This window comes from Anser brachyrhynchus, assembly GCF_964034855.1.
Source record: "Anser brachyrhynchus genome assembly, chromosome: 7".
Classification (NCBI taxonomy): domain Eukaryota; kingdom Metazoa; phylum Chordata; class Aves; order Anseriformes; family Anatidae; genus Anser; species Anser brachyrhynchus.
This window is the reverse complement of record NC_137701.1, coordinates 6597304-6624867: the sequence shown is the minus strand read 5'-3', so window position 1 is coordinate 6624867 and position 27564 is coordinate 6597304. Positions and strand designations below refer to the sequence as shown.

The following is a 27564-nucleotide window of genomic DNA, read 5'->3' as shown; positions in this document are numbered from 1 at the left end:
ACTGTGCTTCTTGCTGGTCTTGCTCAAACAAAACAGGTTCCGCACAGCTAAGTGATTTGGAACCATTATGGTTGTGGTTTGGTTGAGCGCCAAGCTGAGAGAAACTCAATCTAGGATGATGGAATGAAAAAGATGCATTTACTTTAGCCTCTGCTCTGCTGCCAGCTTATGATGGAACAGAACAGTTGGTTTCTTAACTAATTATCAATAACTTAGTAATGAAAGGCATATTCAAAAGACAAATCAATAGGCATATGAAGCAATTTAGTAAAAAAAAAAAAATAATAAATGCAGTCATTTTGTAGCCATCTGTGCAAGTTTCCTCCAGAATTGCAACACTTGACTATGCATTAAAGACCTAAATATTAAATAAACACTTAGATACTAAATAATTATTAATAACTATGTCATGACTTTTTCTCCCTGGTTAATAATTAACACACAGTTAAGGCATTTGTGAAATCGTAGGTTAGATCAGCTTTGTTATTGCCAAATTACAATACAAAAGATCTGAATATATGTAGTAATATTTTATTGATCACAAACATAATACTTTCAGCAATTAAAATGCATGACTCATATGAACAAAGTGAAAATAAAGCACAACCAAAAAATAACTTCACATTTTTTTCCATTTCATTCTTAGTGTAAGCAATAAATACAACGCTATAGCTTCTATTAATCTTATTTACACAGTACAATACTTGAATGTTGCCTGGTTTCCAGCCCAAATGTTTCATGACATAAAAAATAGTATGTGTTGCAGCATTTTTATGGCCATATACTCTAGTAGATCATCACAATGAGAAAAAAATACATAGCATAGATGATAACATGAAAAAACAAAACAAAACAAAAAACTGAGGGATCTTGTACTGGAACTTCAATCTGTGCATTTTACTAACTAAAGGCAGTAGCATTAAAAATAGACATTCCCTTCATACAAAACTAAGATGCTAGAATTACAGATACCTGATATAATATAAGCATTTCTGTAGCCCCCTTCAGACTGACACAATAAATCCTCACTAAATAGCAACAACAAAAAAAAGCAAATAATAATAGATGAATGCATGTTCAATGGAATCTCACAGCCCCTCCAACCCGGAGCGTACTTCCATCCCAGAGAATACAGATAATGACTACAATATTCCACAATGTAGAAAATAAGACATAAGAAATATCAGTATAAGGATTTGATTTTAATTTATAGTGACAAAAGACCAAAAAAAAAAAAAAGAAACAGACCCTGCTCTTGGCTGTGTAGGAACTAAAAAAGGTCAGATAGGAAGACTAAATAGATAATTTTTATTTTCCAGTGCAAAACAGGACATAGGTTAGTTTAATCTCATGAGGAGCAGGGAATGTAGCTCTCCCTCCACAGACACAAACATTTTCTTGCATGTCCAGCTGCACATGTTTCTTTTGAAAAAGTGTTCTTAGAAGCATGCTGTGACTGTACACCTAGAAGCAGGACAATTTCTGTGCAAAAACAAACTCCTCCTCCTGCAAGTTACCATTACGAGTTTCTCTGACAGGGGACAGGCAGCTATTAGCATCTAGTACTCTGTATAAAATGACACAAATTGTTAGGCTATTAAATTTGAAGTGCCTAGCTGAGAGATAAAGTGAGTTATAAATTTAATACCATATCACATTCTCACCTGTTACTTGTTTTAATTGTTTTAAACAACCCACCAGGTACCATTGAAACAATTGTTTGATAATATGCCGTAAAGGATTCTGAAGCACTTTTAAATAGACAGGTATCTGTGTGGGCTTTGATTCTCAGCTGGTACCCACTGATTCTGAATGTGGAACTCATGACAGATTTGTACCAGTTGATGATCCGGTCCTCCCAGAGCTATACCAAAGCTGCTATATCAGAGCAGGGATTTTCTGCACCACTAGTAATTTCAGAACATCACACAGATTTTTAAGTAACACTACACAGATCAGCAAGCAGAGTAGTAATCTCTAATCATGTTATAACAGATGCCATCACTGTATTCTTATGAGATTGTGACGTCTGATTGTGACATTTCACGCTGCTCTTTAGTATAGCACCCAACTGATTTTCACTACCAATCAAACAGCCTTCCAGAAGAGAAATCTTGATTTTAACAGCTTAGCAGAGATTTTATGTTATGAAACTACAATATTAACAAAATACTTTCTAAATTCAAACCCCAGAACCCCAGACATAACTGTAAAAAAAAAAAAAAAACACCAAAAAAAAAACAACTAGGGAAAGGTGCAAGTGGCATGAATTTACTGCATTCTCCTAGTGTTCTCCTTCTAAATATAAAGCATTTAAAGCCTTATGAAGTCACAAACCAATAAACACTGTGACAGCAAATTATTTAAATGATAATGAAGCTTTCAGAAAGGCTACTGACAAAAACGTTTAATTGTTAAAATCAAGATCTTCATATACAAACCTAAGTACTTAAAACTAAAGTGGTCTCAGAAAGAACTGTCTTTAAGTTTGTTGACTTGCTTACCAGATGTGCGTTAGCATTACAATAGTCTGTCAACTCCAGTATCCACTTTTCCTCTTCTTCCCCTACTTTTTGAAGTAGGCTTACCTGCAAAATAAACTCTTAAAACCTTTTTCTACTTCTGAGCTTTTTAGTAAGACTTTTATAAATTCACCTTTTACCATCCTCTCATTCTTTAGCAATTTTGTCATTTCTCTAACGAAAATCGTTATTTCTTTAAAGCATAAAGATTTACAAAAACATAGAGTCCTATAGTTAGACACATTTTCTCAAGACCTTCCCATCAACCTCCTCAGTTTTCAATGAGGCCTTTATCTATCAGTAGAACCAAAAGAAACAACTTTTAAGTCCTGTTCAGAATCAAGCACTCCAAAAATAATATTCTCAATCCATAATGTTTTGAAGCTTTGTAAGAATAAGCTTATATTGGATTTTTCCAAATAATGAAATCATGGAAAACATTAATTTGCTTGATTAATCTGAATTCTCATACACTGGCTTTAAAGGTAGTATAGCATTTGCACTGTGTTCAGTCCTTCATACTTTTCTCGGACAAAACAAGCCACAAGATTAATCAAAAACGTTGCCCCAAAAATGAAGGAATAAGTTATTAAGCATATGGCCATGGAAATACCTGAAAGTAAAACAAAAGAAACAACACGACAACAACACAATCTGTATGTGATCTCTTTCCAGTTGAGTAAATTGCTTAAGCACACAGTGAAGTTCCATCAGCCTGCATTAGTGTCAGGATGGTATAGGTATTCAGGTTACTACTTTTCTTTCTGGCAGTAAGGCCTCATTGATCTGGTCTGCAATAAAGTTGCTAAGAAACTTCGACAAACTTGACGAGGAGGAGACACTCCTGCGTATGTGAAAACAGTTTAAATAAAATGCTTCAGAGCTAGCTGTAAATCATTACATTGCAATACAGAAGTAAGTAGAATCTTAAACTTGCACTGGCATCTCTCATGCTTCATTTAAAATAGTGGCAAAATCAAATCAAACTGGCTCAGCATCAATATCTTTGAGTCTGTTATCTTAGGCTACCCTTTTTTTTTTGACAGTCAAATGCTAGACACAAAATTAAACTGGACAATCTACTGTAATTATTGCACCTATTTTAACCATTTTCCTTTTTTCAGTTTTAGGTTGAATTAAGACAGTACAGTATGTTATTTACACCCTAAATTTCTGTAGGCAAATGAAGTGGTTTCAGTACAACACAGTCTTTATACAAACTTCCAAGAAAGTAAGAAATCCTTCATTGATTCCCTTTATACAAAAAATTGCCAACTTTGTCTACACAGTAGAAACTAAAGAGGCAAAGTTTGTATCCTTACATAAATGCACATATAGCTAGATAGATAGATGTATGGATGTCCATACTACATAGATAACAAGAAACACAAACATATCTATATATACATAAGAAAAATGTGTTGGTTTTGTTTGCAGGAGAAAAACATATCCCAAGTTAGGTAAAATCTTCTGGCCATGAAGTCATTAAATCAAACATCAAGTTCACGAACTACAAGGGTGAACACTCTGGCGTAGGCCAAGTCTTTGGCAGTCAACCATACAGCTTCTCAGTTTTTAAAACAACACTCTCCATGTCATGATAGCCCTTCCCATTTAAATGTTCACTGGTGCAGTCATGACTGTAGCCATAGCCTTGAACATCACTGATTGATGATACAGTGTAGGAAGCGGTGCGCATAGCATCTGAGTGGCTGAAACTGTGCTCAAATTGGATTTTGTACTGATTCCAGTGTCTTCTCAAAACGGCTTGGACCTGTGACAGAAAACAAAAACAAAAGCACATGAAACACTTGGAAAGATACCGTTAGACTTCATTCTTTGATGAGTGAGTGCCATAATAAATGTCTCAGCAACTTAGGTAGTAAGGCTGAATACTCCTGGAAATTGGGGGTACCTGCAAGTGATAGGACACATGAGATGTTCTGAAAGAATTTAAATTTCACTAGGCATCATTCTTTGTGCTTTTCACACCAAATTTGCCAGCTTATAGGAGAAGCAGCTGCAACAAAACTTTCTGCTTTCTCCCCTGTGATCTAAAGTCTAATGTCGACAGATAAGATTTACAGGTAAAAAGGTCATTTCTATTCATTCTTATGTTCAACAGGACACATCCTTAGCAACTCTAAATTCTTATATGGTCGTCTTATACCATCTGCTATGGTTCTTACACAAAAAAGCCCTTGTTGTTTTCTGACCACAATTTAATAAAATGACTAGAAAGACAATTTCCTGAACTCCATATTTCTACCAGAGTTAAAAATAACACTGATAAATAGCTAAAGGCCACAGTTTGTCACTGAAAGGATGTTATGTTTATCATGGGCTTCCTCTCCTACAACATGGTTAAACACCTGCACATATTTGATTGATGAAGTGTTACATTAATGAAATTCACATGGAATTATTTTTCAGGGAAGATGCCAAGTAAGGAACGCTAAGAATGCCAATAACTATTGTTTTTTCAAAAGGTGCTTTTCTTGTTGTTGTTGCTGTTTTTTTTAAAGAACCATCTCTTCAAAAAATTGCCCACAGATCCTGACTATTTTATTTCCTCTTCACACAAACTATTTGTCCAATAACCAGTGACTCTGGGAATCCCTTCTGCACCAATTAGCAAAGTATTGACTTTCTAGATGCCCACGTTTATCCAGCAATGCACCCCAAATCACTGGTCTCATTCAAAATCATAAGTTTCACTCACATCAATCAATCAGTGCATATCAGTAAGTTTCCATTTGTTCTTTTTTTTCCATGGTAAATTACCTCAGTAAGACCAGTACAGAAAAGACCCTGGTCTTTCTTTTATTGCAGGAAAATACTGGATCTACTGGTTGGCCTTTTGGCCAGTGCCCAAGACGGTCTGCAAGCCACCACTTGAACAGAGTTTGGCTCCTGATATTTGCTATAGAAAACATCAAAAGGTATAGTAGCAGTTGGGAAAAGCTACAATTTAGTTTAAAAAGAAACGATTGCTTTTGGCATTTTGAATTGCTAATAACCCCACTGGAACACCTTTTTCCCATTGTCACTCAAAGTGTCGATTCCAGTATCAGCACTCACCTTCAGACCACAGCCTTGCTGCAAACAGCATGCAAGTGTTAACACTGATGCCTCTCATTTTGTACAGTATATAACGACGTGCTGCTATGACAGGTGCTGATAGAGCAGCATCTTGTACACAACAGCAAAGCTACGGTATCAGGCTAAGTTAACGCATTGTTATGACAGCAACAGATTATAATGGCAACAGAATATACCTATGCCTCCAGGCTCACATGCCAGAAGCAGAATTATTTAATAGACAAAGGTAACCTTGTTTTTGTGCAGACAGTTTTTCCTAACTACACGGCCATTCTCCCCATGGATTTCCTTATTAATACAGTTGGTTATGAAGTAATAGATTCCCCTCTAGAACCAGGGTAATGGGGAAAAAAAAATACCCCCAAACGGGTCAATATTGGTCATCGAAGCACTGCAACCAGAAATAGAACTGGTTTAACCAGCATAAATCTCCCCTATATAGAGCAATTGGACACATACACATTTAACTGACAAAGACAAGGCCTAGAGTATAAACATTTTGTTCAAGTGTCTGAATCCACTGTTTAACGTTATCCTGCCCACAGTTGTTCAAGCTGTGGAAGAGCTCATTTTTTACACTGATCAGCCAACAGTGAGTGTAGGATACTGAATTAGTGGAATGACTAGAGTTTGCTTTTGCAGAAGAGAACAATGTAAAAAATACCTTACGAGTTTGTAATAGTGGAAAATTAACATATGAAGGAAATCTTTTTTACTAAACGTACTGTACTTTAAAATTTGGGTTTCAACTTGTTTGAGGAGTAAAATAGCCTTATAAGATCCAAGAGGATTAAAATGCGGAGCTGAGCAGTGGACAATATTGTTTCATAGAAACTCTAGAGATGATTTAGAGTATTTTTTCCCCATTTTGCATTGGAGCAAAATAAATTCTCTGATTTTTTTTTTCCAATTTCTTTTTTAGAAGGAATTCTGAAGTATAGAATTTAGAGGGGAAAGAGTGTGTAAATTATTTGTGCTGAATGTGGGAAATTGGTCAAATCACATCCAGACTGTCTAGTGATTTGTTCTGCTTTGAATCAAATATATAAGCTGGGACTTGAACCCTGATCAACTTTACCATAAAACCAGATCATAAACACTGGCCCAGGTCCTATAAACTTTGAAAAAAAAAAAAAAAAAATCTCTCTTTCTTCATCTTTTCTGCCTACTTGGCAAAAAAATAAATAAAATAAAAATAAAATATAATATATATGGACACTCATACATTTATTGGAAAAAGAATAAAAATCACGAAACCACATGGAAATTTCATTGCAATTCAGTCAGCTTCAATTTGAAGAGGAAGAGTAGGAAGCATGACCTACTTGAATCAATTCTTTTATGAGCCAAATACTTAACCCGTAAGTAAATATTACTGTCCAACAGCATTGTATAAGCACACAACATCTGAGAAAAGAAACTAAGGGTTCAGGCCTATGAAAACATCTGGTTACTCCCACACATCTGCTCACAGCCATACACTGCAACTTCACTAAATGTAGAACAAATGAACAAACAGATGTGTAGGGATAAGTGCAGGATTGTAATCGTTCCTCTGCCAGAAGTGTTGGAAAAGTAAAAGTGTTTTTTTTTTGTGGGATGTTTTTGTTCATTTATTTTTGTTTCCTTTTGTGAGCAAGAGCTACATTAACGAGCAATTTTATCTATTTAGCCTTTCTACCACTTTTATCTCTGATAGTAAGGCCCTATAAGTATACTCTCAAGTGCAAGGCTTGGGTGCCAGGACCTTGATCTATTCAAGTTAACAGCAAAGCTTGTTAGCTGCAACAAGGATCAGTTCCATATACTAATGAAATGTGATGCAATTCTCTGACATAAGAATAAAGAAGTCTGTTTTTGGAATTGACTGATGATAGTTCTTCAAAACTGCACTTCTTATTCAACAAAAAAATTTGACCCAAGCACAACGACATATTAAATTCTGATTTTGGAATGATGTTTTTCAGCTATGCTATATCCTTAACTACTGAAACAAAACTAAAATATATAAAAATACAAAAGTACACATATATAAATTTATATATAAATACATAAAAAATGGTTACTCTACCTCTCCATTAAAAAAGCAGAAAATTGTAGCCACCAGTAGACCCTGCAAAATGAAAAGATTTTGCTTTATTTCACATGCACATACTTTTTTTTTTTTTCCAGTTTCAGATAATTAGATGTTCCTGATAAAGTTTCAATACAGATAGCAAAGAAAGTGTAGTACAAATCTAAAATCTGTGAATCATTTCTAAAACTACCTTATTAAAAAGTAGTGGGCCTCCTGACTACCATGGTACGTTTCTTTCTTTTAAAAAAAGAAAATTCAGTGTATTGAGAAAGTTGAACTAATTTATAGAAATATTGCATAAAGGTCTTTAAAAACTAAAATAACAGGATCATTGCTCCTTTATTTGCTTCACATAGCAACACCTATCTAGCTCAAGTGGGCAAAAACTATTTAATATTTCCTACCTGGTAATGCATAAGGATGTGCATCACATAGTCATAGACTTCCTCAGCAATCCGGCCTTCTGGTCGCCATGGAAACAGCACAAACTCAATGCCAAGCAGGGGGACTAGAATCAGGGTAGCTCTCACTGCTTTCATGTACAGGTTGGATTCTGCCTTGTGGGTGTCTTTCAGCTTCGTTATGAGAACACGGACGATATTCAACAGGAAGAAGAGATTCACCTGTTGGAAAAGAAAATGACACTGAAGAGACTCTGAAAATAATCCCCCCACTATTTTGTGATGCTGAAAACCAGGCAACTCAAAAGGAACATACAACGCATAGAGACCATTCTGGTTATATAGTAAGAACAAGTTAAAATTTGATGAAAACATCTTAAGAGAATAAGGTTGGGCTCTGACGTATAATGCCAAAGTCCATTCTTCTAACTTATTAAGCAAACGTCCATCCAGATAACTGTTGATATTCTACTGTTAGCAGCCCCTGTACCTTTCTCTCTGCTATTACAGTAACAGTACAAAGCTGAAAGATGTTTGTAACAAATTTAACTTTAAAAAACAGAATGGCAGTAGCTGTTTTATAAAAAGAACGCATAGAAATCAATCGCTGGCCATGATTTCTGCACAAGCAGCACCCTATGGAAGACCACAGGTCCAAGCCAATGTCCCTAGAGGTGTGATCTCCAGTATGTAAGATATTTTTTATATTGCTTTCAGCTATTTTAATGCCCCTGTAGGAGACGCAATTTATTTTTTTTAAAAAAAGAATTTCTGGGAGAAGGTAAGCAATGCACACGGATATCACAGCAGCGTCTGTAATGGTCATAGTCTGATTGAAACTAGCCCATAAAGATTCAATGATTCTATAGTAATAATGTATCATATATGCAACTAGAGCACAGGTCTCTACAGTCGAGGTCCTGCAAAAATCTGACCCTCAGTGGTTTAAAATCTACCATTCCTTGCCTATTTAGATTGCAGTGATCAGTTAGGTTTGTTTTACAACCTTGATTATTAAAAGACTAAAAAAGCTTCATCATTGCTGTGATTTTATTTAAAAAAAATAATTAATTTACAGTCCCTTCTGTCCTAAGACTCTCATTTATTTTTACAGTTCAAAACAGAAACCTAAACCAAAAAACAAAAGTACAACACTCTCTTATCATTTCCATGTAAAATAAACACCCCCCCCCCCTCCCCACCCAACAGCCTAATGACAAGAATAACCAGAGCAACAGCAATGGTAGGGATGATTACACTATTTTCCTCTATCATGAAATAATGGCAACCCCTTAGAGAAGCTAGAGCTAGAAGAGCCCTTGAAAGCACAGCCAGCCCAAGCACCTTGCCCAGGGGCACAAGAGGACAGACAATGCTGTACAGGGAACCCACACTATGGAAGGCAGAGAGCTAGAGTCTGGGCCTTTTATCTCTTCTTCCAGATAACTGTCTTTCACTGTCAACAATTATCTAGAGAGAAAAGGAGAGGCAGGGTAGGGAAGAAGCCAGCAAAAAGACAGACGAGTCCCTTCTAAAATAACTAGGAGTTCATTGTCTAGGAAGAGGCCTCTGCCTCTCCGTAGGACGAGTGCAAACGGGGAAGCCATTTCAGACCATGTGTGTCACCATGTTCTCCATAACCCTGGCAGAGTTCCTGGCATGTCAGTTAAGGTTTTCACAATAAACAGCTGTGTATTGTTATGGCAACATGGCCCTTGACAGATATGTTATGTTATTTATATTCTACTTACTTGCTATTTAAATCATTTTAACAGGAAATTGTTTTATATAGGAAACTATTGCATGAATTTCTTCTGGAAGCTTCCAACTACCTTTTGGCTTTGTATAAGTAACCAAGGTCTCCTGGTTCTCTATCAAGGGATTTATTTAGATTTTATGCAGCCCATGATCCTCATCCAACTTCCTACAGCACACACAGACAATAAGTCCTTTCTCCATTTCTAAATTTAATCCTTCTCACTTAGATTATTAACTCAGCATCTCTCTCTCTCAATTTTCACCCTTCTTGTGTTTTAGTAGCATGGCCAACCCCTGTAATACTGTCCTTGAATGTTGAGTGAAGATGAACTTTGCAGCAGCTATGAGTAAAAAACCACCTGGTGAATTTACAAAATGATGAAATGCTCAAATTTACATTTTGTGTAAATAAAATGCACAGTTTACAAAATGATGAAATGTGGAACAATTTCATTGTTCCACTTACTCACCAAAGCCAAAAAGCACAAAAATAAACATATCCAGAGTTTGCAAGTAGATATTCGGACAAGCAGAAAAGATGAATGAGGCAAAGCAGAGGAAAGGCTTGACAAGAGCAGTGTAAGTATTAGTGGAAGTATGTAGCACCGATTTTTGATGAGTATCTCTTCTGTCACAAATACAGTGAGATCAGGATGAACCAAACTCCTACTGAAGTGATGAAAATGGGTCTTGATTTTAGCAAGGTAGCAAGTAGATTTTTACATTTAAGCAAACATAGGCCTGTGCAAGTACTTGTGTATATATTACCATCAAATTGACTGTGATGGTTGTTTGTAAAATCCCAAAGAAATACTGGTGTGCCAGCTGCAGATGAACACATAGAATAATACTGGCAGCTTCATAGTGACCGGGAAATTGAACCAGGCAAATGAACAAAAATAGAAACAAAGGCAGAGAAGGCAATCCTAGATGAAATGTTGGAACCTTCACTAGGAACTTAGCAGAATTTAGGTTCTGCCTTCAGAGTTGTGAACTTAGCTGAGCTTATAAGTCAATATGTTCTGCCATGCTCAATCTACTCTTTCAGTGACACCAATGCAAACTAGAACACTAGTGCACTGGCATATCTGAAGCCTACACTGAAGACTGCCTCCACTTGGATCAACATTTGGCTAGCGTAATAACTAACATCACCCTCTACTGTTTCATTCCCACACTATTTCTTTAGTTGTGGTTGATTAGGCAAACATTAGCAATTAAATGCATAACTGGAGACAACGCCAATCAAAATGGAACTTAGGTCTGCTCCCGTTTGCAGTTTTTTTGGCAGGGATCTGGCCACAGTTATGCAAAAGCAAGGACCAGCAGAGTTGTTGCTAACATCATGTAGGATTTTCAGTGATGTACAAAAGTTACAGGCCTAATACTCAATGGTTTCTGCCAATTCCTCCTGGCATCCCCTTGACAATCTTTGTGCTCTTTGAGATCTTGCTTCTGCAAATAGAAACAGTGTCTTTTCCCTTGTTATCTAATTTGCAGTTTAATAGTGTTACTTAAATTTCTACTAAAGCAGGTCATGCTTAGTAAAGTGTGAAAATTGTATCTGGCAAGCAAGCTGCTAAAGCAAATGAGGGTTCTGTTCACCAAGTCTGAACACATGCATTTCATCTTCTGTCTTTATCCCTGGCTTGTCTTTTCTGAATTGACATATTAATTTTTGTGATCAAAAAGGAAAGGAATTCCTTTAAGGTATTTTCATTTCACACACATCACAGTCAAGACGTATAGTTGTGTCTGACCTTCATTACTCCTTCGTGATTTTCACGTAAATTTACTGATTGTACTGAGGTGAGAAAAATGTAAGAGAAATACTTTCAGTCAGCTCACGAGAAATATAGGAATATCACAGGTATACATATTTGTAAATTGCAAAGAGAATGGACATAGATTCTATCAAAACCAAGCAAGTATAGAAGATTATTATGCCTCCAATAAAATCAGAAGACATTCTTAGTGTTGCCTTGAGTGGAAAGAAGACTTGACAGTTTGGGACTCATTCCGTGGATTTGAAATCAGTGGGAGTCTTGCCACTATTTTTAGAGTTGTTTTGTGGAGGCCACTGCTGGGAAGAAGAAAATGATCTTATATCCTAAAATGAGGTCACTTCATGAACAATGTTATAGTTCTCATAATACATTTTTTTTCTGTTATTGTTTAGGCAGGCTCTGACTAAGATAAATTATATCTCAGCTTTAAAGAGCTTTACTTAAGTGATATATCCGTGAAGAGACACTTAGACAAAGGAAGTAATGACCCACAAGGCAGTGGAGAACAGCATGTATTTGCTGGGTAAAACATGGTACTACTGAAGTGAGCAAAAAATCCTTTCACTTTCTGTGCAAGCAAGATTTCATCTTTTGTGTAAATTGGAGAGAAGAAAAATAGAAAGGATTTAGAATTGGTTTTAAGTTTATACTAGTTAACCTGTCTTTATAATAACATATACGGCTGACCTGACTAACAGGACAAGGGATTATCAGTAGTTAGTAACACACCAAGGATCTCAGACTGCTTCTGGCTTCTCGTGCAGAGGACCTCATGTGTGTCATAATATCAACACCATCTTCAAAATATATATTCACCAGCTAATTTCACTGTAAATGAAACTGCAAGTCACAAGAACCGCAGGATTTATGAAATGGTCTTCAGAAAGAATTCTGTATGTGCAGAATGCCCTCTGCAAATATTTATTAACAGTTTAACACAAAAGGAAGTTCACATAGATTGGAAACCAAATTGTTTCCAAAATTGTTTTCTTAATCTATCTTTTCATTCTTACTGAATTTCCTTGCATAAACTGAAAAGCATAAAGAGAGTCAGTAGCCATTATTATAATACCTTTGCCAGATCTGCTTGAAGTTTCTGTTAAGATAAGTAGGTCCATATTAGTGTTTTCTTTTATAATGCACCTATGTAGAAATAAACTATTGACTGAATTTCATAGGTTAGAGTCAGTCCTAGAGTAACTGAAGTACAATGTTGACTTATATATAAGTGGAGTCTTCAGTTACTTATTTAGAATTTACTGTCTTCAGTGTCAAAGATCTGTGTAATAGCTCCTTAATAAGGTCAAGACTTCTGTGTCTTTTGTGTCCAAGATACCTGCTGCCTTGAGAGTCCTGAGAATGAGTCATTGTTAGCTTTAGGCTCTTACCAATTTATAAGACCACCAAAAACAATTAAAAAAAATAAAAATAAAGCAAGAAAAACAAATTATCTGAAAAATGCCTACCAATAGAGCAGCACAAATAGGGCCATGGATGATGTACAGCAGATGAGTATCAGAGCTGATCCAACAGCTGGAGAAAACAAACAGGGAAAGTAAAAACATTTGGTATTTTGTTACCTGTTCTATTCCTTTTTCTTTTCCTTAAAGAAAATATAACAGTTTTGCAAAGCTGTTTGAGATACTACTTACTTGTCATTATAATACAAAGTTCTAGCAACAGCATGTATGCAGGCAGGGATCAGTGGAAAACCTGTGAAGAGAAAACAATATTTTCTTCATATGTAAACCTACATAGTATGTAACTAGCTAAGCAAACATGCCTCTCTTGCAGCGATCCTCTATATTTTCATCTCAACCAAATTATATACAACCACAGAGCAAATAAAGTAACATCAATTCAGTCTCTGTTTTCCCAGATTTCTTTCAGAGGAGTGTATAAAACCTTATTCCCACTGTCTTATCAGGAAATCCATACAAATGTACAGATAGAAAAGGCAAATCAAATTATAACTATTTAGAACGTAACAATCAATCTTTATTAACACATTTTTTTCAGACTGCAATCTACAGTAATGCTAAATACTAAGTAATACTAAAAATATCAGTATATTTTTATATATAATCAGCTGTGTCTGTTGTGGTACCAGTATTTCTAGCTGTCCCATGTCATGTTACAGCTGAATGTGCCCATACAATGAAGTGCAAGTTCTCACTTGCAATTTGTGAATATGCTCTTGTGCATTACCTGAAACCACCACGTCTAGCTTGTTAGTTTTAATACTGACATTACTTGAGATCTTTAGCTACTGCTATTCTGTATTTGCTTAGTGAACAATACAGGTCAAATGGAACTGCTGGAAAAATAAATCCTTGGCCATCTCTAACTCAGTTTTGACCCTCCACCCTAGACGTGGCCAGACTTCTCTGAAAACAAACATTCGTTCCTGAATAAACATCTTCAAGATGAGGAACAATGAATAATTACTTCTTAATGTCTTTTTTATAATAGGAGACTATTTTCTCTACACAAAGGAGGAGTCGCTTCCTGACTCCAGTAATGCATAATCTCTCTTTCAGCAAAGATAGAGGTACATACAACTTCCTACATTAATATTTCTAAGCCTGTTAAAACACCACAGACAAAGACAAGGGGTGTGTCATCATTGTTCAAAGCTGCCAGTGCAGAGAAGCAACAGGACAGCTGTTCAAATTCTCATGAAAAGGAGTAAAAGATAACATTGGCCTGACAATACAGAATGTGAAATTGCATACCCCAGCCAAGAAGGTAATACCACATCAAGTGCTGTTTCTCAGCAAAAACAGCCACCACAATAAGAGTATGCAGGTAAACGCCTTCACACAGCATCCAGAAGTAGTTGCACCCCATTAGGTACAGGTAGATGAACTGTGACACTTTGCAGCTAATCTGCAGAAAAAACAGAGTACAACATACACTCATAAGTTGCAGAAATCTCACAGAGATTTATTTGCAAAATGGAAAAAATACTGCTCAAGTCAAATATTCATATTTAATTCTTTTTTCACTATGCTTACATATTTTTTATTTTTATGGAATTAAATTTCCATACTTCATAGTGACCAAGTTGGTAACTGCGTCTGTATTCTTATTAAAGCAGACATGAGAACTTTGAGTTTCTCCAGCATACTGGCAGAGAACAGTAATGATATTTCCCTTTATTGTAAATATTGACACAATTGACCATTCCAGTCAAAAGGGGGTCTTTAAATTATCGAATGGTAACTGCATGAGAAGATGTACTTTGATGAAGCTAATTCCCCTTCGGTTATACTAGTCACACCATAGCGAATGATTTACATTTTGAAAACACTTAAAAAGATCCCAATTTCAATCTAGTCATAACTGAACTTAGGGCCAGGGGACAACTCATACAGTAGGTTCTAATAAGAAGCTTTCTTGTTGGCATATCTCTGTATTCAAAATATCCTCTGATATTCGTCAATTGAAATGGTTGTAGCTTATTGTGAAGAATAAAATGTGAGATTGTTAAAAAGAAGTTATAACTTGCTCTTTTAGACACAGTATACCTTCTTTTTTTCTTCTGACATTGCTGCATTTAATTGATTGATCTCGTTCTGGCACTTAGCTTAAACCAAATACAATATTGCTTTACCACGTTCTACTACCTAATTAACTTACTGATGATTATTAGCAGCTATCTCAAGCGTATCATCCAGAATTTTTATGAGCTTTTGAAAGGATAAAGAGAATTGATCTTTTTACTTGATTCCAACAGCTTTTGGATTTTTGCCCTAACTTTCACAGAATTTAAATTTATCTTCCAGGTCCAAATAAAAATATAGCCATAGTTAGGGATTTGTTTGTTTATGTATTTGATTTTCAGGCTCTTCCGTTGCTATAACTCCTAGCCTTTTGGGAGAGGCTACTGATTCACACTTAACCCAGTATTATCAGGAAATGAGAGAGAGACAAATCAGACCCTAAGAGTTGGCTTTTTTAGTCTGCTCTTTTTTTTTTTTTTGAATGTTTTGTTTTTGTCAGTTTGATCTCCCTTCACAGAAAAATTAATTCCCATTTCAACTCAAGATGGCAAAGCGAAAGCCACATGAAAGTAGCTGACAGTGAAGATATATTCTTCAAATACATTCTTGAGCCTTTTTTTTTTTTTTTTTTAACTGCTCTTCCTTGGTGAATTCAACTGTCACAACCTCTCTGACATCATCTAGAACAGGCTGCTTCCTTGTAGTTGTTTCAGTGCAGAAGTGATCTGTACAAATTCAGAAGAGCAGTTCAGTATGCTCTGTCTGAAGCTGTTTTATTATTTCGAAACCTCAAATGTGAAATGCCCAAATCACTGTTAGCCATCTGTTGTAATATGTAACATGGTTACACCGTTACTGAACATTTTAACCTTGCTGTGTACATCATTTCATCAACTATTCATGCCTCATTTATCCTTCTGCATTGCTGAAGTTGTTCACATACAAATCAACAAGGCTGCCAAATATACTTTCACTTACTGGATTAGTTGCAACTAACTCCTGATTGTTGGCTATTGCAGTCAGTGAAATTATCGTTACAACAGAGTTGCAAACAAAAGAGAAAAATAGATTTTTATGCAGGGTAATCCTTTGGCAACTCAAGCTCCTAGAAAAGAGAAACAAGAACAAATGAATACACGAGGGGACAGCTATGCGTAATTGGGGACAACTCTGAAATTTTGAAATACTAGAGCTCTTTATTTATTATGCAGTCTTACATCAACCCTTTCTTCAACTCCAGTTCAAATTTAATAGAATAATGTGAAAGGTAACACCTCCCCTTAATCTCCACTTATTTGACCACAGGAGGAAAGTCCATACATTCAGCTCCAATACATTTACAACTAAAGACCTGCTTTGTAGTGGTTATTTAAAAAGGATTTTGATATGGGTAATATATAAACACATTTTGTATGATTTATACATTTGTTTTTGTTAGTGCCTGATGATTTCCCAATTAACCATCATACCTGAGCTTGAGGAAGCTGTTCTACCCTATGTTTTCATTTATCCAGATCTGTCAGGATTTTTGGAGGACAATACTGTTCTACTCACATTCTCAGTCACTTCTCCTCCCTAATCCTATAGCTACAGAAATACCCAGTAAGTAAATAGTGAATAACTTACCTGAACTTGTATATAACCAAGTTAAAAACAGAATATTAACAGTTATAAAACGCCGTATATAAGTGCATTTGTGTTCATTTTCAACATTTCATTTGAACGTTGCAATAAAATTAAAAGTAAAAATATACTTTCAAATGTTTAAAAAAAGAAAACAAACCCAAACATTCAATAATACTAAACTATAGCTAACATTGAACATAGTCATAGCAGATTTCTGCTTATGTGCCATTCTATATACATCAGGTCTAGCTTAGTGCCACTGCAAGAGACAGGAGTACTTCTAATGAAAGTTTTTCCAAAAAAAAAAAAATATTCAATTTTACAGACATAAAAGATAGAAATCCTACATAGAAATAAAAACAATTCAGATCATTAGGATATTAAAGCACAAAATTCCTGAAAGAACAAATAACATCCATTTTGCTATAAAAGCAGATGATCAGTTTTTTTTTTTAAAAAAAAAAAAAAGGGCAAAAATGATCATTTTAGGTTTAGAATAGGGGGTGCACAGCACATAAGAACAAGCTGACTTGTTTATAGTCATACGGCATGCCAGTGGCAGCAGATGGGAACAGAGCCCATTTTGCAGCGTTCATGTCCCTCAGAGTAACCTACCCAACTGGCAGAGAGAGGTGACTAAAGGCTGGGGAACAGTGGAGATGCCCGTTGGTTATTTCCAAGGAAGAACCCAGTTACCGAAGCCTGTGCTGTGTAACTGCATCTCCCTCCCTCCATGTTTTAGGCAGCAATATGATGTACAACTAATTCACAAAATGGAACAGCTCAGCTGGGGGGTAAAGTCTATCACTTTCACATGCAATTGCTCTTCACTTGTAGAGATATCAGAAATACACGGACAGGGTCAGCAGGGGACAAGTCTGAATTGTCAAATGGGGCGGGCGGAGTGGAAATCAAGTTCTAAGTTTTCTAGCTTTTTCAAACAGCATGCCTGAAATAAAGATAAAGTATAGACATTGGTGATTTAGCTTTAATTTGGGGGCCAGCAGGACAGGAAGGAGAAGAACTTTATATTTTGAGAGAGAAATACAGAAATGGAATAGTCTCAAAAGCTAGAGGAGCGTGTTGAAATAACGATGGATGAAACATGAAAACAAATGACCCCACTAACAAAAAACATGGTCAAAAAAGAATGTCTATAGAGATTACACTCCTTGGTTGCATTCTTTGCAACTATCACAAGAAGCGTGCATGAAGCATCCTACAGATACAAGGAGTAAGCGAATAGGTTCAGATATGCACAGCGCAATACCAGGAATCAGGCAGACGAGTTTCTGCAAATCACACCATGGAGCCCTGAGGCTAAATACACTGAATTCAGGGGAAGGAAACCACTCCAGGAACCAACGGTGCCACACAGCACACAGATCAACCCTACATAAACTCCTGGTTGCCAAGCTTTATTTGGCTGAGGAAAACAGGAAAAAATGTCCAAAATACAGAACACAGCGATGGATTTAAGTTACGTGATAAAGTATATCTCATGAGGCTTTTTCTTTTTTTTTTTTTAAACTTTTGTTTTTGCTTTTAATGCCCAAAACACAAAGCATTGATTATTAAAATATGCATAGTTCTTATATTCTTTGAGTATGTATCTATATCTTTTTCCTATATGGCTCATATAGAAAGAAAGCAAGCAACACAAGATTCCAGCTAACAGCTCTGTGTAAACAAGTCCTGAAGAACTCTGGAAGTCTGTCTGCTTATTGTTAAGATTCAACACAGAGGCAAGGAAAAGCACGTACAGCTAATGGGGCCATCTCTCAGGGTCATCCAGCAGCTGTTCCTGTTGAATATTCAAACACACCCATCCACACCCACCTCCACCCATGCATAAAAGGATTGAAAGGATCACCGGACAAGAAACAAGAAAGCAAGACTGCTGACATTTAAAAACGAAGACTGCTTTTGGTAATAAACGGATTTCTTCCTAAGCCTCCCCACCCTCCCTTTTCTGTTACCCTTCCTAAAGGCCTTCTTCTGTTTTTCTTAGTGACATAATGCTCTAAAATCATTTAATTCTCATAATTATGATCTAAGACTATTCAAATGACTTATCACTGGATTAAACCCTGTGCAGAAAAATAAAAATAGACCTCCTGCTAAATTATATATTTCCTCTTTTAATTTGACTCCTTTACGTCTTGGGCACTATGGAAAAAATCATTTCTCCAGTACTTCTGGAAAAGAAAAAAAAAAGCTAACATTTTCAAAAACACCCAGACATTTCTGTAGGTTTTTTTTTTTTTTCTTAAGATACTCAAATACAGCAAGATTCAACTACTGAGATCCATATATCCACACGCGGGGAATTAGCCTTTCAGCTGAAATTAACTTAAAGTTACTTAGATTGATAGATACTGGGTTCCTATCATCCAGCTGTTTGCCCAGTCTATGTTTAGTGTTGCTAACCTCTGTGAGTGCTGTCATATGAGTTGACATGATGCTTGATTAACAGTTTCTCCTTTTTTTCATTTTTTTGTTTGTTTTTTGTTTGTGTGTATCTTTGAAATTATAGCTTCCCTTTCTCTGAATGCGTTGTTCTATTCTGTTTTCTGTTGCCTATTTTTCTTTATGAAAACAACCTTAGAACTATTTTAAGAAAAACTTCCTATAAGACACATGTATGATTTACAGTACGTAACAGAATGAGAATGCAGAGCCACTGCAAAAAGTTACTTTTATCTGTCATAGATGAATTGTCAGATAGGAAGATCAGAGTTCCAAGCTTATAGCTTATTTTTAAAATAAGAACTCCAACCCACTTGGAGAACACAAGTCACAGACTGGCAAAGTATTTCTAATGAGATTTCTGAAGAAAAAGAATTTCAATTGAAAAATAAAATGCGCTAAAATCTGAAAAAAAAAAAGGTCAAAATCTAAATAGTTTATACTTGAAAAACTGAAGATATTTGAAAAAAAAAGTCAATTTTCCTATGGAGAAATATCCCATCTTTCTGATCAACCCTAGAGATATTCTAATGGTCCGCAAGTCAGCAAATGTCATCTAGAAACTATCAATCTGCTAACAGAATAAATTATTTGGAAACATGACAAGTTCATAAGCACCCACACACAATAGCAAAAGAGAAATAAAGAAAAAAGAAAAGAAAAAAGTCCACCTGTTAAAGCTATGAATAATTACACAACGCTCAGCCGATACATAATACATCCTGGTATTAATCTAGATCCTTAAATATCCTTCTGGTACTAAAAATACTTTAGAGGAACTGCACATCCCAAGAGAACAGCTTGTAGAGAACTTTCTTTAGCTTCCTTTAAATTTTGCAATTTCCTTTTATATCTGAACATAACCACAGTCTAGAATTGTGGTTTGTGGATCTGGATTAATTCCATGTGGTTCTCTGAGGATAGAGGATCCTTCTACCAGAGGGAGAAAAAAATCCCTGGAGGATATGACAAACATAACATCGTTATAATGGTAGCAAAGCAAACCACCCTCTTTTGCAGTAACTGCCACAAGTGGAGATGGAATTGGCTTGGTTTTCATATTAGAGTACAGAAAAATCATTCTTTACCGTCTCTGAGCTCTTAAAATCATATTCAATACCTTTTTATTTTCTCCTTAGAAGTCTATGTCAAAGCATTTTTTCTATCATGGGAGATTTTTATTTTTTTTTTTAACCTTAAACTTTTTCTTGTAAGGTTTACAGTAATAGCATTGCACTTTTTTAATGCAAAATCAACCTTATAAAGACTTGGGGCCTTTTCATGTTTTGATTTTGTGGAAGGAAAGTGAACTTGGAAATAGTTGGGAACAAGTCAGAAAAAGCTGAGAAGTAATCTTGAGTACTGTATTTCGAAGAGAAGCTACTAAGTTGAAACACTGTTAGGAATTTATTGCAAATAATGCATATCTAAATTGGAAACATGATAGCCAGCCAGGTGTGACTAACAAGGATGATTTTTAGCAGATAGTTGCGACCCCTATCAAATCAAATCAAAGTCCAGAACATGAGAAAAGCAAAATCTGACCCAGCCCCACCATTACTGGTATATGTGCTACTCATATTTACATATTAGGAACAATTAAGGGTGTGGTGAGATGGTAGTGGTAAGAAACACGTGAGTCTGTAGAGCAGATCTTTCTTTTCTAATGAAAATCGATGCAGATTGAACTACTGTGAGTTAACAAGGAAAGCCTGCATTGTGCAGTGCAGCATTTGGCAGAGCTAACAGCTCATCTCTGACAGCACTGCACTTTGCCTCAGCTCTGCTCATGTGGCAACACTGGTTTCAATGATCCTGGTTTAAGCTTTCTACTAAGCCTCATCAACTTCTAAGAAAAAAAAAAATCTTTCACAGGAAAGAGTTCGCAAAATGTGAAGTACTAAGCAGATGTAATTTTAAAAGATCCCTGCAGTATGCTGCACTTTGTCGTGACATTGGTAATATAGGGCTCAAACTTTCTTGCCAGAAGATACTATATTAACTTGTATTCAGTGGATAAGGCATGCCATCACAGTTGTAACATAGTGAATAAAAAAAAGGGGGGGGGATTATTTTTATTGTTCCCGTTCCTAATGTTGCTCTTAGCTTTGTTTTCTTTACAATTCATCATATTTTGTGGCTACCTACTTTGGAATACTACTTTATCATATATCATCAGTATTTTGCCTTCCATTTGCTGTTTACTTTGGTCCATGCTTGACATACCCACACCTTCAATTATTATTAAAAACAAACAAACAAGCAAGCAAGCAACCCTCCTTCCCTCGCAAACACTTGTTTAATAATTGTTATGTTTTCTAGTGCCATTTTCCCATTTCCCATTTTCAACATATGCTACACTTTTTAATTTGAAGACTTGGGATTTTAGGTATCTGAGAAAAGAAACCTAAATTTTTATTATATCATCATGTTCAATGCCAATCCAATATACTGGGTTTTTTCACCTTCTTGTTCTGTCTAATTTTCTGGGATATCTAGTGTTCTAAAAGTATTGAAACTATGATGCAATGACTAATATTTAGTAAAGAATTTTACTTATACTTACTTAAAATAAAAGAATATGCCAAGAGAAATCAAAAGTGATGCAATTGAGAGACCATGTCCTATGATGGCCAAATAATACAAGTTCAGAGCCGTCTGCAATACAAGAACAAAATCAAGCACTTGTGATGCATACACAACTATTATTAATAAGTACAAACACATCTCTTTTACCTCAAAATGATTATAACAGGATGAAGGTAATAAAAACATTACTGATAATGATGAATCAAATCCAGAATCCTGCAAATCAACATCTTACTAAAATCTCTTTCTGTAGGGCACATAACAGATTGATTGAAGTTGCTATGGCTTAGCAGTTCAAACATTATTTTTTTTTAAACTATATACTAACTATGTTTCTTCTGAGTATTTATATAAATCTGGTTATTTATGCTACTGTGCTGGGTGCTCTCCTGTCTGAGGCTTGACTCAGATGCATTTATGCATCTCTTAAGCAAAACATATTAGTGTGCTTTACATATGAATTTTTTTATTTTTTGCTCATAAAATTTTCTCCTATCATTTGAAAATTACTTCCTTCCAAGGAAGCTATGATTGTGATACTGGAACGTTAGCTTTCATTTCAAGAATGAAAAAAATTAACGGCTCAAAAATAGTAAAGACTAAATGCTATTATTTAATAAATCTACCATCAAGTTCCAGTATTATGAAAAGCTAGGTACATAGCAAAAATAAAAACGAAGAACTGGTGAAGTAAATACTTGGCATATATACATGTTAACATCAATTCTTTCTCTAGTGACAAAACTCTGCTTTCAATTATGGAATCTGTTTCTCAAAATCACTTATTTGGCATTAAATACAAGATAACCATGTAGAAAATGAAGATCTTTGGGTTTAACCTTTTACTATCACAAAAGAGTATAATTATCTACATTCTATCAGGAAGAATAAGAGCATCCATGGGCTCATATACTCCGTAGTCTGTGTGTCCTCTAAACCTGTAACTCCAATTTAAGCTCTGAATGGTTGCAGCCTTCTTCATATATATGGACTTTTCAAATCACATAAAGAGATTCAAGGTAAAGCTTTAAGAAATGTTATTAGATGAGACAAGGGTACCTATTTGTAGAATAGTAAGAATTGTAGAATAGCTAGAATTTTTCAAGTTATTATTTATTTATTTAAATATATAATAAAGGAGTTAAAGCAATGCAGTAGTTTAAGTGAAATTTTCATAAGAAATCTGGAATTGAGAAAACAAGTGCTACCCCTGAAACTGTAAAGACTGTCTATGTACGTATTTCTATGGAAGGTCCATATCATATCCCACATGACAACCTCATTCAGTGACCAATTTAAGACAAAGTAGCATGTTTAAGATTTTGAACATTTCTGCACAATTTAGAACTGGCCCTAAACAGCGGTACGCTAGGGACTACAGAGGGACTGCAGTGGTATGCTAGGGACTACAATGACAGTAAGAATTGAGCAATGGACAACAGCTGTGTTTATTGTGCATTATCTAACCTGCCTTGAAAGAAGGCCACAAAGAAGCTCCTCACATTATTCATACAGGAAGACCTGCATTGATCTAATCCTTTCTGAATAACATTCTGTCAGTTTCTAGTCAAATATTAGCAAGAATCAATGAGTTGATATATCTCTACTATAGAATAAGAATAGAATTAAACTGCCATGGACATACTCAATTGATTTGAGAAAAAGCAATGCAAAAGTGCTTTATTATCACCTTTTCTCAACGTGGTTTCTTGGTAAATAACCTTAAACACTCTGACAGCAATGATGCAAGCAGTTAGGGTCCCTATTAGACTAGATGGCAGTATTCTTGATACAATCTACTGTCACTTTGCTTTTTTTCCATGAGGCCTAGATTCACTCACAATCTATCCTTACATTTTATATTTCTATTTTTTGGGCATTTATGGTGTCATTTTACTGCTTCTTCCCATGACCGAATGTGTTTTATAAACATTATGAATACTATTAGTGGACATAGAGGCTTTTTGTGGGGGTGAGGGATAGGAATATGCAATTGTATACATTATACCCTCACATATCACAGATTATCTCAGAAAGCAGTTGGAGCTTTACCACATTTTTCTCCCTAAATCTGTCAATGGATGGGCATCCAAGCTAAACTACTGTCTATAAAAGTGCCATCTATATAGATACCCACATAAATAAGTGTGCACGCAGTCTACCTTTGATACATAGGAAAAAAAAAACCTCACAATGCATGTTTTTTCCATTTGTGTGGGCAGCTTAGTAATTCAAAAACTGAAAAAAAAATTGCTCTTGTGAGCCAGGACACAAGACATTCACAGGGAAAGGGCCACAAGGGAAAGCAAACCCTAGCTAACACTTCTTATCATTTACTAACCTTTGGCCTCCAAAAATCCTGCGGTCAATCCACTCAACTACAGCTTGCCTACACTTTTGTAAAACAGAAAATATTAGCTCTGCTTTTCATATTACATTGGAAAATAAACAAAATTAAAAAAAAAAATAAAAAATCCCAGTTCTTCTTAATGCTGCCTGGAAGATGTAGTAAGTCCAAATAAAACTGTTGTGGACCTGCTGAAAATCTCTGCCACTATGAGTTAATTGGATAAACCCATGCACTCAGCAGGTCTTCCAGAGAAGTGCAAATGTCCTGCAGTTCTGCTGAGCTTGTACCCTACTTCAAAATTACAGAGCAAAATGTAACAGATGTTCTTTTAAGGAGTACATTTTGCTTAACAGTAGGTGACTGTGGATGACATAGACAAGTACTAGTACACATTTAAAATACCCACAAACAAAAATGATAACATACTAATCAAGCAGTTAAAATCAGCTGTGAAAGCCTTTTTTTTTTTTTTGAGTCTGCTTAGAACAATTCATCATTTTTATTCAGCATGTTTTCTCTTATTGCATTTTGATGTTACATTAACTCTGCTGCCTAATTTTTGAGATGTTAAATTTTTCAGACCAGTTTCTTAACTGGTGACATGCATTTGTTCATTTCCTACCTTCACTTTTTCATGCGTATAGATATTACACTGGGTGTAGTTTGTCCACGTCCTGTTGCTTTCTGGGTGTCTAAACCAGTTCCCACTTGGATCACAGATCTTCGTCACTTTTTCTACAGCCAAAGTAGTTGGAAAGAAAAACAAAAAAAGAAAAACAAGACAAAAACACAACAGTCAGCACTGAAGTTCTACTTCCTGATGCCTCGTATTTCACGAAAAAAGATTGGCAAACAAATGACAGCTTTATTAATATGACTAGAGAGACACTGCTTGTTACTACGAATTCTGAGAAACTAGAGGCCATTGCTTTTGCTTGGCAAGGGCAACTGATGATGTGTTCTTCTTAAGAAAACAAATAGATTTTCCTCTTCCAATCCAGTTAAGTATCAAAATATATGAAACTGATGCAGAACTACCAGATGAAGTGACAGGAATGGCTTCTTTAACATCTAAGACATAAACTGATGTCTGACATCCTACCACGGTAAATTAGGATTGGACGGGCAGGAAAGTATCAACAGAGAAACTGCTCAAGAACCAGACTGAAAAATTTCCGGAACTGTATAATGATTTCTACCTAATCAAATGAAGAGAGGCATCAAAAGACCTTGGGAAATACTAAATGCAGTAGAAGCAGACAAGAGTTGACATCTATGACATTTTCCACATGCTCACAAAAGCAAAGTTAAGCTTACAGAAATAGGAAAAGATTCATTTGGAGAAACTCTTCTTGACTTCAACAGCTAAACTGAGGTAGAATAAATAATGTTTCTGCTTATCTCTCAGAGGGAAAACCTCGTCTCTATGAAGAAAGAGCTGTCATCTAAATTCTATTTGTATTTCCTCACCTGCAGAATCCTACTAAGGCACATTTCAAAACAAAACAAAACAAAAACAACAACAAAACCCACTAACTTGCCAATATTCTATGTGATAGAGGGAAAGTACAGATAACGGATTTGGAGTTAGTTAAATTCTAGTACATTAGTGACTTGAGTGGAGCAAAAAGTAGGCTTTTTATTAAGCAATGTGTTGATGCAGAAGCCCATGCACACTTACCTGATGGATTGAAATCCTGAAAGTAGTCAGGACAACGCTGTACTGACACAGTTCCTGCAGCAACATCACTCCAGCACAACCAGCCATCCCATGTCCTGTTACAGTAAGGACCTACGAACAAGTGGACACCCGATAACAAACTAACAACCCTCCTTTCACAAGTAAGATATCTTTTGAAAGATAAGTCTTTCAAAAGTAAGATATAGCACTGCATATGTTAAGTTTCTCACTTGCAGCAATGAGTTTTCTTCATAAAGAAAAAAAAGCAAACAAAATTTAGCAACAGTTAATTATAACTTCATGTAATAGAAACAGCTTCTTACGTATATATTTCTTTGAACATGTTTTAGAATACATCATCATTTACCTCATCAGATTTAGAGCATGGTAGGGTAACATTCTTTGGGCAAAGCAAAATGCATCAATTCAGACTGAATAATGCACATGAACAAAGAGCCTTAAATTTGCAAAGACCATTTTACTGAATGTACTTACATTTTGGATGTACATCAAGCTTCTATATATGTGTTTATTAGCTCATGGAAAACACACTGGTATCCTAGAAGCCATCAGAAAGCCCACATGGGAGGCAGCCACAGTTCCTTATTCTCAGATAGAACTGAGCCTGCAGATACTTCTCTAACTGCTCCAGGACAGGGATGTCAGAGAGTCCTTGTTCTGGAGCCCATTTCAATGCCTCACTGCACTCACACAGATTTTTAATATCTATATGTAGGCATGCAGAATGACTTACCTACAGATCTGAAAATATTTTTGTATTTTCCTTCAGTTTTCTATTCAAGACATAATAACATATTCTCCCTGCCCCCTAAACTATCTCAAATGATGCGTATTTCAAACATCACATAGTTCCCCTTCTTCTTATCTAGAGATTTTCCCACTTGTCCAGATCCTTTTAAACTCGTGGTGCCCTGGGCTGGACATAAACTTACACTGTCATACTCGTATCCATTTCTGACCTCCAGACATTGCTTTTCTACAAAGAAACATTTCAGAAGAGAAAAATACGCTGTGTAATTATCTCTTTCCCCCCCCTAAACCATTCAATGCTTTCAGAAGTTATAAAGTTGGAAATGATTTCCACTTTTTTAATCTGGATATCTGTTTAAATTATCTATTTTTTCTAAATAGAATATCTAAATTTCTAATATCTAAATTTTCTAATGTCATCAGAAATAAAAGTTTTGTGCTATTTACCATATAGTGGATGTAATTCAATGGGCATTACATGCACTGTAATACACAGTGTTACTGTGAGTTCCAAAATGATGTTTCTAAAATATGGTATGAATAGAACCTGAAAAAATTGTTACCAATATAAGCAATGACTAATATAACAAAAGGAGCCTGGATTACTTTCGTTATATCTATCGACCACCTCCCTCTGGAAAACCTTATAAGAAAATAAACTCTACCTTCTTTCCTATGAATGGGATCTTGCATAATTTTCTGGTAGCATTCATACTGTGCTGTCATAATTTTATTCCGTGTAACACTCAGTTGAACGAAGTCGTCTGTCATATTCTGATGCCCCTCAGCTGGTATGGCAGTGGCAAAAAACTAGGAAGAATAAGACTTATTTTTAGCAAGTCACTTTTAAATGTATTTTTAATGAATTTGGATCTACTACTCACATAAAAACTGATACAAGTTTCTTTAACTTCAATCACTTTAA

The 27564-nt window shown here is 35.6% G+C and overlaps 1 protein-coding gene and 1 long non-coding RNA gene across 4 annotated transcripts in view; one reads left to right on the top strand and one right to left on the bottom strand.

The window, feature by feature from the left end:
* Positions 1–7689, top strand: part of LOC308197805 — a 128942-nt gene extending 121253 nt beyond the window's left edge. The window contains exon 11 of the long non-coding RNA XR_013953289.1: positions 5355–7689. This is a non-coding gene — a long non-coding RNA (uncharacterized lncRNA). The remainder of the gene's footprint in view (positions 1–5354) is intronic.
* CALCRL (calcitonin receptor like receptor) overlaps positions 516–27564 on the bottom strand; it is a 62143-nt gene continuing 35094 nt past the window's right edge. For all 3 annotated transcript variants that reach the window (XM_080598828.1, XM_080598829.1, XM_080598830.1), the window contains 11 exons: positions 27305–27449; positions 25869–25979; positions 24810–24922; positions 21815–21906; positions 16132–16258; positions 14383–14536; positions 13300–13360; positions 13114–13180; positions 8106–8324; positions 7696–7737; positions 516–4296 (listed from right to left, as the gene is read on the bottom strand). In XM_080598828.1, coding sequence (XP_080454954.1) covers positions 4075–4296; positions 7696–7737; positions 8106–8324; positions 13114–13180; positions 13300–13360; positions 14383–14536; positions 16132–16258; positions 21815–21906; positions 24810–24922; positions 25869–25979; positions 27305–27449 — 1353 coding nt within the window. In that variant the 3' untranslated portion in view covers positions 516–4074. The remainder of the gene's footprint in view (positions 4297–7695; positions 7738–8105; positions 8325–13113; positions 13181–13299; positions 13361–14382; positions 14537–16131; positions 16259–21814; positions 21907–24809; positions 24923–25868; positions 25980–27304; positions 27450–27564) is intronic.